Here is a 14,028-nt window from a genome sequence, read left to right as displayed (position 1 = left end):
CACCTACATTGTAAAAAAGTCTCTGTGGGGTAGAGCATGAACACACACACACACAGGTAAAGACTGAACTGTTCATAAGTGGAAAGTAAAAAGTAGGTTAATGATCTGCACCTTCCTATGTTATTAATATTTTGTCTCGTGATACAACTCTGAAGCAAATCAGAATCTGCATGGGTATTCATTTCCATAATATCAGGTGGAACCAAGCCTGACAGTTCATTCCTTGCACAAGAAACACATTGACATTTTCCAGAGTAATTACCAGCACCTGAGCTGAGAGTATGGATGCATGGAGCAAGGTGTGTTGGAATCAACCAAAGGAAATAGCCTTTTTTCCTGGAAGAGCTGTGCCTCTCAAATGTACAAAGGCTGGGATATTCCATACAATTTGTAAAATCAAATTGTGTTCTGATTTCATCACCCGCTAACCATGTTGCATTTGGGGATACATGAGACTGCCCTGTGACCAGCCCCTGGTCCATGATCACAGTTCCCAAATACTTCTAGGAGAACGCTCTGATGCATAAAACCAGCAGCATGTTGGAAACACAATTAAGCCTTTAAGACCAGAAGCGTCCTGTGGCAGAGCTCAGAGGTTTTGCCATTTGGAAACAACTGCAGTTTGAGATCAAAAGTTAACTCAGTGAAATGGGTTTGGAGACAGCTTGTAAAATAGTGATAATTTTACATAATTCAGTTTTCCAATATCTAAGCACTTGCTCCTGCTGTCGCTGTCATCTAGTTTAATCCTTAATGGGCAAGATTTTTCTAAGGCAATCCCTGACTGCGGATGCCTCAGGCTCAGGCCACCCACACTGGAAACCCCAAAGGAATCCTTGTTTGCAGAACACACGGGCCTCTGGCCCTTTGAAAAATAGATCCCAGAGAAACACCTAGGTTTGGGAACTCAAAAACTTATAAATGCATTTTCACTTTTGAAAACATGTAGGTTCTTGTGATATTGAAAGATGGGACTGTCGTCTTTGGATATGGAAGCACATCACCATCAAATCCTAGTTTCCCTCTCTTCCTTCACCTTGTTTTCTGATAAGTGTCAGCCTCTGTATCTTAGCCGCAAAACGCTGGCTGCATTTACACTGTTCAAAGCCTTGGCCTTTACTATCATATCTATTTGGAAGAGAAAGGACCCTGTGTTTCATGGTCTTCTCCAATATAACTAAGATAACACAGTAGTAATAGATTAGTGCTGGAATAAATTACATTCTTTTCTTGCCTAATATGTGCTAATTGTCACACAGCAATGGCCAGTTTGTGAAAATAAAAGCGCAAGCTTCATATCTAAGTTAAAAAAAAAAAAAAAAAGACAAAAAGACACCGATTATAAATTCTGCAGTACCCTTGGGTTCACACTGAGTGATGTTGTGATTAATAATTCATCCCAAGGAGGGGCAAGAAAAGGAGGCTATAAGATCACAACAGAGACAAAAACTGACTCTTTTCAGGATGAGGAAAATCTGATGTGGCTTCTTACACATGCCCACAAACTACACCACTGATAACCAAAAGTGCTATATTTTAAGAATAAGTCTGCTGCCATTTTTTGATGTTACTATTACAGTTTTTACTGTAAGCCTTCTGTTATTTGGAACTTTTCTTATTATCACAACTCTTAGTGTTACAGAACTAACCCAGAAATTAAGCTTTCACGTTAAAAAGAAGTATAATGTTCATGGTTGCAGAGAAAGAAAAGAATACAAAAACTTTAGTACAATGAGCCCAAATATATTATTTTAAAAAGACTTCTGATTTGCCTGACAGTCACTCCTTGAAGCCAGATTCTTTCATGTTTTGCAGCTGGCATTGGCTACCGTGCATTTTCTTTCACAATCTAAGACAGCAATCTTTAAGCTCTATATTTTCAGTGGGGCCACAGCTCATTTTGTGGGCTTGTTCATTGGTTGGGGTTTTTTTCCACAAAAATTTAAGTTCCTTGAATCACAGTCATTAGTGCAAACTCTGCAAGACTGGTCAAGAGCTTCATGGAACCTGGTGGAATCCAAAGGCACTAAACTAAAGTTTACACTGAGACTAACTGTAGAAGGGTATACTGAAGTTTACATAAATGGGCTTTTTTTCACAAAGACCAAAGTGAAAATATAATTTCGGGCAATTTTTAGCTTCTGTTGTTCTGACTTAACTTGTTCAAAAGCTTTAGCCTCTCCAGCTGTCCAGAGGTCCACCAAACTTGACAATGGCTGCATGGATGTGGTTTGTGACTTCGTCTGAGGCTTTCTTTGTACTTGAATACAAAAACTCTAGAAGGAAATCCTGTACTTCAACACAGGTGCAAACTCATCTACCAAAACTGCTATAGTTTCAAGGCTAAAGCCCCACCCAAGGAAAAGACTTTTCTAATGACTGATTATGTATTTATTTGGATAATGGCAGAAAACAGGACACCTGGGAAGAACAATCCACAAAAATTTTAAGTGTTGGCTAGAACTTGCTGCTTTTACTTGATCCCTAACCAAAATTCAAGTAAAATGCTTTCTATACAATGTGGAGGAAAAGAAAGTCTTACAAAATATCACTAGACCCAAAATTTATATATCATCTACTGCAGTCAGTGGATGAATGGATAACAAACAAGAAGTTAAATCTCTGTTCTCTGATTAGCCCAAACCAGTAATTACCTACAATGTTGCATTAGTCACAGTGCATTACCCTGCATATCACATCAACTATTGCTTGGTACAAAATGACTCGTAGAACTTCAGATGATAGATGACACAGCACACTCCACAGAGGAGATGGCAGATTGCCTCAACAACACTGCCAAGAAATTACCATTAGGAACAACCTGTTTCTCACAGGGTGCCTGGCCCTAGAAACAGTCTTAGACCTCATCTTGTCCATGTAGCGTATCAGCTGTCCCGTTGTTGGATCCTTACTGGCTAGGGATGAGAGGGCTCCTCTTTATAGGTTACATGTAGATGAGTGGAGATCATGGACACCCTCACAGTGAGGAGCACCACTGGAAGGATGAGGTGGTCAACCAGCTGCCCCTGTGTCTGGACTGGAAGAACCCCAGACTGAAAAACCCCCAGAGTTAGGAGCTTTGGAAGAGACTGCATGGAAGCTCTTGAGTGCTGAGCTCCAGAGGGGGTGACCTTTTTATTTTCCTCTAGAAATGTATTAGGACTGTTACAAGAAATGGTTATCTGTCAGGTCTATTAGTAAAAGGAAGCTACGTGCAGAAAATCTGAACACAAGGAATGACTGAAGATCCCTGGCATACTGGGGAAAAATTGCATGTCATGAGCAGTAGTAAGGAGGCCTTGCGGAGACTGGTATTTCCTGGTCCCTGGAATACATTGGCCATGTCTGCATTACGAAGACGTGGTAAAATGTGAGTGGATCTGGGGAGCAAAGCAGCTGTGCACCTCATTACCCCATTCAGACATGTTGCAAGGGTTTTACCATGAAGTAACAACTCCAGGTTGGTGCCCTGTATTGAACTCCCATTATCATGGGAAAAGTGTTAGGTGCACTCGTGAAACACATCTCTTGCCTTACTTTCCGCTGAGAGCAGTTCAGTTCATGCACTTTAAGACTGCCAAGCGGTGTCTTTAGTGGGGAGACGAGGAGATTTGCTTTTAAACTGTTCTCTTGAATGGAATGAAGATACTATTGTAGATGGACCCATTGAATTGTTATGAATCATGATCTACAGAACAAGTTAGTATTTGTATTATTTTCCCACTGCCTTACTCAATTATTTCCCTTTTTAGGGTATTCTTGCATCCCTCTGGAATTATGATGGCTAGGAGGAAACAGACTTGCTCTAGAAGCAAAGCCATTGTGTCTCTCTACTTTCCCCGCTTCTTTAGCCATTTGTCAATGTCTGTCCCACTTGTTAGAGTGGCAGAAGGTCCAATGGTTGCTTTGTTCCTACACATTTAATGAAAAGAGACAGTAGGATAGGAGAGAGAGACCCTATTAATTCCTCACTACGAGAAAAGTTGCAGCATTATAGAACATCTTAGACACCGGAGAAACTGTACCAGGCACAGCCTTAAAATGCCAAAGGAAAAGCTTTAGTTGTTATTTTCTCAGGCACCAAAAATCAACATGCCATAATTAATTATTTCCATAGACATATAGAGAAGGGAGGGAGAGGGAAGAGCAAAAGTGACATGATGGAGAGAACCACAGCAACATATTAAGTCTTCCTGGGCTAAGCAGTGTATCATCAGTTTTGGCTCTGGTCAGTAGTAAGTCATTAGGATTCTCCTCTTATTTACACAGATTTTACACAGCCACCTCCTGCAGATTCACTCTCACAAAGACACAAATCAGAATCAAAGCTACCGAGAATAAGCTGATACATTCATACTCTCACACCATCTCAATGACCTAAATGTAAATCTGATTTTACATTATTGCTGCCATCTTCAAGCAAGTTCTGAAAACACTGTAGTAAACACCATTGAAGGAGTTTCAGACAGTAATCTACTTTTCAGTGCCTATTTGCTTCCAGACCCAACAATGGTTTTACAGACACAGATGATTAATTTTCTTAATGTGAACAGATCTTGTGAGGGTTTAATGCATGACTTATGTATGGTAAAGAATGAAGGCACATGCTAATGCTGACCTGGTAGAATACATCTGCACCCATTTACAAGACAACGGTATCATTTCCAGAACCTGAGAATAGTTTTCATAGAAAGTCAACTAAAGGTGATGATTAATTCCCATGTTTTATTTTTACCAATATTATTTGCATCCCTGAATATGGATAGATCACAGTGATCAGCTCTCAATAACACTATCAAAGAAGCTGTTGAAATGGAGTATGTCCATTAGCACCAATTAGACAAGTTAAGTGCAAGTCAAGTTCTTCAAAAACAGTCAGTATAATAACTGGTGAAAGGTAGATAAATTAATACATTGGTGACAGGAAGAATTAGGCTCTTGAACTGGAATTGAATAAGCAATAGAATTAAAAAGAAAATTTATTTGCAATATCCATCATGCCACAGGGACAATACAAGCAGACGTAAATCTTAAAAGGCTGTAGATTATATTTGATGGATGAAGACAGATTTAGTCTTTCAGCTGAATATTTTGTTAGTGGGTTTTTTAGTTTCAAATACTTCAGTGGAATAATTACACTCTTAATGCACTCGCCACTCTCCATCTGTATTACTCTGCTCCCCATTCAAATACCTCCTCTACATATCATCTACGTGTCCCATACAACACTACTCACGTGAACAATGGGATAAGCTCATAGGGAATTCCAGTTTCTTAAACTTACTACAGTACTCCTCAATGGTAATACAGAATATTGCAGAGTCAGTAGTGCCAAGCACAGAGCTCCACTGCTGCCAAAGACTGGGACATGCCTACACGTACTCTGAGAGGGTCCTAGAATTCAGCAGTGACTGCAGGGTGCCAGATCCAATGTGGTACCTTATTCTGGCATGACACAATGTTTTTTTTTCCTACAGTAAAAGGCGTGGACATAAATAGGTGTTGCTGTTCTAAAGTCTGATTCAATCCTTTCCACTGAACTCCTTCAAACTGGGGTAGGGCCTGCAGCAAATTGGCTTCCTAGATTTCTTCCTCAGATTCACTACCGCTCTGTATAGGAAACAAGGAATAAAAAAAGTCCTTCTTGTCTATTTCATGTATTCCACAACATTCAGAGTTACTAGTTAATAGGCTTATCATGAATTCTCTCTGATGGCTTAGATAGTTTTGCAAGATGTCTTTTACTTTATTAATGGCAAATTTCAGCCCTAAGACATTAGAAATTTAAAAGAACTTCTGGATAAATCAAGTGCAAACACTGCTTAAAGAGCTGGAGTTTTTCTTCATCTCTCACACATTGTCTACAGATTTATTAGCACAACTGTCGTGGTTTAACCCCAGCCAGGAACTAAGCACCACAGAGCCGCTCACTCACTTCCCCCTCCCCCCCCCCCCCCCGCCCAGTGGGATGGGGGAGAGAATCAGAAAAAAAGTAAAACTCGTGGGCTGAGATAAAGGCAGTTTAGTAGGACAGAAAGTAAGAAAATTATAATAATAAAAAAGAATTGGAATATACAAAACAAGTGATGCACAATGCAACTGCTCACCACTTGCCAAATGATGCCCAGTTAGTTCCCAAGCAGCGATCCAAACCCCCTGGCCAAATCTCCCCAGTTTATATACTGGGCATGACGTCATATGGTATGGAATATTCCTTTGGCCATTTTGGGTCAGCTGTCCTGGCCGTGTCCCCTCCCAACTTCTTGTGCCCCTCCAGCCTTCTTGCTGGCTGGGCATGAGAAGCTGAAAAATCCTTAACTTAGTCTAAATGCTACTTAGCAACAACTGAAAATATCAGTGTGTTATCAACATTATTATCATACTAAATCCAAAATAACACTATAGCAGCTACTAGGAAGAATATTAACTCTATCCCAGCCAAAATCAGGACAACAGCATAGACTGAAACTCTGTGAGGACTCTCATGAGCGCTAATATACAAGATCAGCAAGACTGATAGTCTAGATGCAGAACTTGCAATTAAAATGCATTTCTAGAAGAACAACGTATTAAAAAAAAAAAAATCTAGACAGTTTTTTCACACCCATTCCTGAAGATAGTGAAGCTGTCTCAGGCTTTCACACTGTAATCATGACCAGATATTCAGAAAATTGTAGCTGTAAAATCACAGCTTTTCTGTGTAGTCAAACTATATTTTATACTTTACCTGGCCATGTGTGCAGAAATGCTGTACAGTGAAGCTACCACCCACAAGGCTTCACTCAGTCCCAATGACATCTTTGGCAAAACTCATACTGAATTCGGGATCTGGATTTTGCTGCACCTATACTGGATTTACGCTTAGGTGTAAAGGCCTCCAAGTTTATGCAGCAGATTCTTTTGTATTTGCCAGTAGTAGGGGGAAAAAAAAGGGTTATCTAAGTTAAACAATAAATAAGTAGATCAGTCAGTGTGATGTTCCTATTGCTTTTTTCATTTTGGACTTCTGGTGAAATCATGCAACGATTCTGTGAGGCCATAGTAGTACTGTCGGCATCTAGTGCTCTGAATATTAGATCAAATATAACCTACTTTAGTTTAAATTCATACTGTTAATTCAAATATATTAAAGCATCTTTAATGGTTTAACTTCGTTCTGGAAAGATTCACCTTTGATCAAGTATCCCTTCCTTGCATCACTCCAGGTTTGTGCTATATCAGGTAGCACCCATCATACCAACCAACATAAAGCCTCAGGAGAAATAGAGCACTAACATAAACCCCACATGGCACAAACTGGCTACTTTGACAAAGCGTCTTTCAGTCCCAGTACTGCTGGGTGGTCCATCATGCACCAGCATTCATGATCACAGAATCAGTGCTCAAGTTATAAATCTGCATCATAAAAAAAAGCAGTTACAAACCAGCAGTCAGTCAGTTGCATTCATGTCATCTTGGCATTCTTGCAGGCAGCATCCAAACCTGATGTTTCTATCACTGATGACAGCCTGCACTACAGAAGCCCTCTCTCCCCAAACCACCTCCCTCTGGCATTTGAGCCCCTGTTTCCTTCTTATGATTTTGTGTTAGTAATCTGAAGAGATAGGTTACGTGAGAACTCATTCAAGTGCAGTACTTTTGAAAGGTTGTGGGTTATCTGAGGTGCAGAGAGTAAAAGCTACACACGTGAAAATACTGTAATTCTGTTTATCAGATCTGACACATTAACTACTATTTGTTAAGCGCTCTTGTATTTAATACCTCTGCTTATACACATCAATTAATCCACCAGTGAAATGCAGCTATGTTCAGAGTGATAAAGCAGCCACCCAAAACACTATATTGTGCCTCAGCTATAATTTAACAGTATCTGTACAGGCTGAGGCAAAGAAACAAACAGGGAAGCTGCAGGGAGTTGAGATCATTTTTATCCTAGTACTTGCCTCCCACTTTAAGGCAATCTACTCTTCCAGAGCTAGAATTATCAGAGTTGAAATTCAATGCATCATTTAACAGATGACATTTTCTACTACTTTAAATATGCTGGATGGTTGCAACAGCCACTTTTTATAGCCATCTCACTGGCCATTCCTTGAGGGTCTCTATCCACTCACCAGTAAATGAACAAAAACTGAAGAAGCGGTGAGCTCAAACTGCCACAGTTAAGAAAGAAATACCATAAATATGTCTAAGAGAAAGTCCAGAGGCCTGAAGTACTTCATCTGCAAAACCATCAAGAGAATTTCCTACCCAGCTGGAGGTATGTGAACTACTTTTTAAGCCACTTTGCTTTGTTGCTTATGATCCCCAATGGTCTCTATTGCTTGTCTGAACTATCTAACACTTTCCTGGTTGCTGACAGATTAAATCTTCTTAAAGGAGCTTTTTCCAAAGAATGTGACAGCAGACACATTGTCTCAATATGAAATAGTACAAGAATAGTGTCACTATTTTTCTAATATCAATATTAGTAGAGATACGATCAACATTTACCCTTCTCAATTCTACTAGACGTACGGGAGATTTGGGAAGTGGACACTTCCTTCTGAGATTTCCTTTGCATTTTACCTCAAAACAGCATGATAGGACAACTCACCCACTACGCTCTTGCAACTGTGTGGACTGCCAGCACAATGTCTGCTTAACCTAGGGTTTAGAATCAAGCTGTCCAGTGGCATGTGGTTTCCAGGAACTCACTTATTTCATTTAACAGTACAGATGTTGCTGAAGAACGCCCCAGTTTGAAAGCAGAGCCAGGAGTAAGAAAACAAGAAGGACCATTAACCCTGATTCAGCAACAAGTTCCCTGTCTGAAGACACTTGCTATTATTTTTATTTTCTGCAGCTGCCTACTTCTCCTCGTTGACCCCATAGAGGCCTAGGCACTGTCAGTAGGTAGCGTGGATCTCCCCCAAAGTATTCATCTCTTGTCACCATTACATATGGCAATATTCAGCACTTTGGCTTAGCAGAATCTGATCTTATGCTTCTGTGAGCATGTGAAAACATATAGAAACATCACAAAATGACACCCCTGTCCTAGCAGAAGATACCACCTGTGTTTTAACCTCTCTGAAGTGAACAATCCTTAGTGTGAGGGCTATTTCACACCACACAGAGCCCTGCTGCAAGTATCAAAATGTCACTTGCTACTTCTCAATTAGTAAGAAATTTCCATTTCTTTATGCCCTCTTGTACAACATATTGCAAAACAGAGCAATGGAAGAATAGCTTTAAGTCAGGATAACTTGTGCTGAATGGTATTTGAACAGCCTGTGAAATGATCATCAATATTACATGAGACACATGAAAAACTGCCTGAGGTATCATGGTGCTCCCAGAGAGTTCTTATAATGCAGGTGGTTACTATGCAAATAGAACGACCTGGTAAGTGTATGAGGGGCAATAGGAGAACGAATTAATGTAAGTAAATGAGTCATCTCTCAGTCTGTAGGACTTTATTTTGGTGTTAAGGCCCTACAAAACTGAGTCAACTCTTTCACTTCTGAATTTGCTCAAGGGTAATCAAGAACATATATAAAGATCCCAGTCTGCAGCTATTTCTATAGTTTTATTTCCCTATTCCAGATTTTTTCAAGTTTAGCAGCCAAAACAAATCAGGTGTGTCATTCAACTGAAAAAAAATAGAAGAAAAAAAGAACATCTGGCTTCTGCTTACATGTAGTGACAGAGAACCTTAGGAAAGAATCACTATTCTGAAATAATATAATGCCTAAAATATTTTTTGGGGAAAACAACTAGTGACTGTTCCATTTGATGAAATGGTTATGATTCCTTGGTATTTTTCATTTCATATATTCACATCCATCATTAAAAAGGGTGGACAGAAGAATGGCTACCACCACGATTCAGCAATAGTTTGCAGTCTTCATTCTCCCATAAAGGGACAATGCTGAAAAAAATCAGGCCTGGGGTCTTCTGTGCAATAGAAACCAATGTGGGTATTCAGTAGCAAAACAAAGACTAGCTGATGTGCATAGACTGCAACACAAATACGTGCAGTTAAACATCCCAATATCAGCTGAAGAGAACGCAGAAGGAGAACATGTTGAATGACAGCTTGGCTGTTTTAGACTCCTTAGCCACTAACAGGCTAACAACAGAAAGGGAGAAGCAGCGTGCTTGCACACAACCAAGAAAACCAAGGGGCTGAACAGAGAAGCTAGAAGCCAGCGGTGCTCTTTTGCTTTCTGATGTCCATAATTAGGCCACTTCATTGTTTCTCTTTTTCTCGCTGCTAAACTCCACTGAAAAAGAAATGTCAGCCCACAAATTCAGCCATCCTGCGTGGCCTGAGGAGAAGACACTCTTGACATTTTATCAGGGCCACATTCTTACTCTTTGGTTATTTTATCCTCTAGCAGTGCAAAAGGACCTTGAAGTGAGAACGAATTACATTGGCTAGGGGTTGTCAGAAGACTTCTGACCAGTACTGAGTACTTCTAAAAGGTCTATTTTCAGTCTCCATCAGCACAGCTGCCACAGCCCTCTTTGGATAAGGACAGCCTGCGTGCCACCTCAGCAGTTAACTCTGGCTGATACAGAACGGTGGGACCACATTCATACCCTGTGTCTTCCTGTAAGTGTCAACTCCTGGCATCCACACTTGCTGCCAGCTCCCAGCATCACACGTACTGAGTGTGACACACATACAGCAAGCTTCCCCTTCATGCCTGCCTGCCTCTAGGCCTGTGTCTTATGCACTTTACTGAAAGATCTCTGCCAACCTCCCTGATCCTCCATGTCCGTTCGAGCTCCTCAGCTTGACCTGGGACCCCTCAGCCAGATACATCTGATGCTTGGAGCCAAAGAGAAATTACAGCTTGGTGGATGCCTTACGACAGGGCCTTCCTCTTAATGAAGTCCTTTTAGAAGGTGTTTTTCTCAACTAGTTTCAAGGTTGTCCCCCCCTGCCCCGGCCATATAAGCTCCCCCACACAGGCTCACCTGTCACACAACCTGATGTGGTACCTAGTTTCTTGAACATCCTCCTTCAGGTAGGAGTATTCAGTGACTTTTCTGCAGTCTTTTTTCCCCCCACTCACACTTCCATGTCTATACAGTTTGACCTAATTATCCCTAAACTACTTTACAATTTACATTTTAATTTGAATAAATCTGTTCAGTCTATTTATCTACTTTTACTCTTTCCTGCAGTGGAGATATTGGTCTGTCAGAGAACACCAGCAAATCACACCCATAATGTCAGGCTCCTTTAATTCCAAAGAGATTCCTTATTCTTTGTTGCCTGTTGCTATTTTGCACGTAATTTAAAAACAGCAGGCAGCAATTGAACTCTCAGATCTCATTAATACCTACTAAGCCCTTCCAACAAGAAGCAGCAGACTAGAGAGTATTTCTTCAAGGTGATGGGCAAATGTGCCAAAGTTGCCTTTCATTTATATTGCCACTGATGCTTTTCAATCACATGGATTCTTTTTATTTGTATGCTATACTTGTTCTACTTTATGTAATGTCTCCTCTCTGTATAAGAACACTGTGACAATCTAGCAGCAGCCTTTCACGCTATCCAAGTTTATTTTTCAATTCTGTTTTTTGCCTGCCTTCAATAATTAACAACTTCATAAATTACATCCACAAAGTACAACCCATACTGAAACTTTTAGTATCATTCATCTTCGTGGCTAATTAAGCCTTTTGCATTAAGACAATAAGTCTTGAAATACATCAAGCACAGTTAGGTCAACAACTATTTAGCAAAGAAAGGAATAAAAAAAACCAGAGGCATACCGCTAGAGTCATTTCCATGTTTTAAGAAAAGTCTCAGCTCATCACTCAAACTGCTTACCTCTCCTTGCCAGATTGGGTTAACAGTATTACACATGATCTTAGATCTCTTCTCCTGTCCATGATGAGGAAGCGCTGGGAAGATGCTATGTTTTCCAGGCTGGATGGAAATCTTCAGATAAGGATCTGGATTGAAGAACATTCCTTTCTTCAGACCAAAAGCCTGGAAATCTGAAAGAAGGTAAATAACCTGATTATTTTTCACACTCCAGGTAGCTCTCTGGGATGTTAGGAAAAGCATAAGGGAAACTGGTAAGGAATTCAAATAATATGGCAGGAGTATGAAAAAACTCACTATGGTTTTTGTGAGGTAATGTAAAGCCAAACCATAACTAACTTGTGATTTAGGATTTACAAATGATTATATACTGAAATTGCAAATTTTACAACCTGATTGTGCAGAGTGATCTGGCTTCTAAATCAATATTTATGCAACTTAATTTAAGTGATCTGCTGATTTCTCTAAGGAGCTAAGCACTGGCTCGGCCTGATTCCAGTGGCAGGACTAGTCTGAAAAAGAGATCTATTCATTTAATCACATAGACATGGCATTTGGCACCCAACCTATGTCATTTCTCTTAGGTATCAATTTTATCTTTCCATGAATCTTGGCTTTTAGACCACTTTTTTCTACATGAGAAGTGATTTTACATTTTTTCTGCTTTAAAATGTTTACTTCCCTGCACAGGTTAACATTACCTGTAGTAACTTGGGAAAACTCTTGTATATAATGTCCAAATTTTAAGCAGGGGTTTCTAGCTGCAGGACTCCCAGGGAGTGTAATATGAGTCATGCAGACAAAAATTCCCCAGGCACTTTTTTCAAAATTTACTCATAACGTTCTTACGAAGGACACAAAGTCCATTACGATTTGTCCCTGTGAAGCCAATGAAATGCAAACCAACCTACCAGTATTTCATTAATTTTGGCTCAACACCTACAAACTAAAGCCTCTCACCTTCTCTTTTTCCAGGTGCATTTCTAAGCTTTGTTTGGAAAATATAAGCATTTAATCCTATTAGTGAGTTCAGTAGCTAATTTATTTCTCCTCCTCTGTTTAAAGCTTTATTTCACATAGAGCTGTAAGCACTGAACTGCATTCTGCCTATTTTCTCTTGCTGTATTGAAGAGATACAAAGTATTACTCAAGATAGTTTCCAAAACTGCTTAAATGTATACCTAAACATGCAATTTAAACACATATTTTTTCTTTTAGGCAGGTTTTGAAAACATTAATTTTCACAGTCTTTTAATTCCCTTCTGATTAAAAACTCAATTATTCTGGCAGGTTGCAGGAGACCATGTAAAACCCTCGAGGCAAATATTTTGGATGAATATGAAAATCATACACATTCTACACCAACATCAGCATTTTTTCCAGAAAACAGCTCGATCAAGAAGAGGGATAAGATTCACCCAGTTGTATTTTGCTTCCTTAACATATGGTAATAGCGAACACAATAAAATGTGCAAGTGAAAAAGAACCGTTTTTGTTCTGATTGGTTTTAGTCATCTATTTCAGCACACAATTCATGTTGCAGATATTCAAAAGCTGTTGGACAGATGGTCCTGAAACAGACTGTATTTTAAGAATCTCATTCTTGCAATATTCTCTAACAATTAACAAAAAATAGAGGATATCACTACTAATAACCTATTTGAAAGTACTTTGCTGACAGTATGTACTGCCATGGTCCTAGCAACACTATTACACAAAGAAAATTACCTGGTTCAAACTGATAACACTGAATTTTTTTTTCTGAGTGTACAATCTCTATGTAACCAGCATGTATCTCATCTATCCGCCCTGCTAAAATCCTGCATGGCAAACTCTTTTCCTTTGGAAGCTGTACTGTTTGAAATACATTCCAGGAATAGAAACCAAGATTGCAAAAGCACTATGAATGACAAGGCCCAGCAGTGTAATAGTGTCAAGCTGCTAACATACGAGAAGAGAGAAAGACCTCTGGGATCTTATTTTCTTCCTCTCTGATGTTTCCTCAAAAGATTCTGACACTGAAATATTTATTGCTGTATAAGTTTCTAATTTTTTTTTCCTTCAAAGAGAGACTGCACTGTCTGTGGGTACCACTGTGCAAATAAATGGTCTATTGATAGACAGAAAATAACTAGCACTCAATTATGTATATTTATATATTATGTATCATAAAGAACATACATATTACAATGATCTACCAG

General features: G+C 39.5%; 1 protein-coding gene across 6 annotated transcripts in view; it reads right to left on the bottom strand.

Annotated features, from left to right (window-relative positions):
* The window catches only part of HECW1 (HECT, C2 and WW domain containing E3 ubiquitin protein ligase 1), a 281,480-nt gene that overhangs the window by 81,048 nt on the left and 186,404 nt on the right, over positions 1-14,028 (bottom strand). For all 6 annotated transcript variants that reach the window (XR_007508055.1, XM_049816120.1, XM_049816121.1 and 3 more), the window contains one exon: positions 11,831-12,000. Coding sequence is in view for 5 of the 6 variants with exons in the window: in XM_049816120.1 (XP_049672077.1) it covers positions 11,831-12,000 (170 nt within the window). In the remaining variant the exon portion in view is untranslated. The remainder of the gene's footprint in view (positions 1-11,830; positions 12,001-14,028) is intronic.

The sequence above is a fragment of the Accipiter gentilis genome, chromosome 14 (genome assembly GCF_929443795.1).
Source record: "Accipiter gentilis chromosome 14, bAccGen1.1, whole genome shotgun sequence".
NCBI lineage: Eukaryota > Metazoa > Chordata > Aves > Accipitriformes > Accipitridae > Astur > Astur gentilis.
The sequence above is the reverse complement of the archived record's forward strand: the minus strand, read 5'-3'. Positions and strand labels throughout refer to the sequence as shown.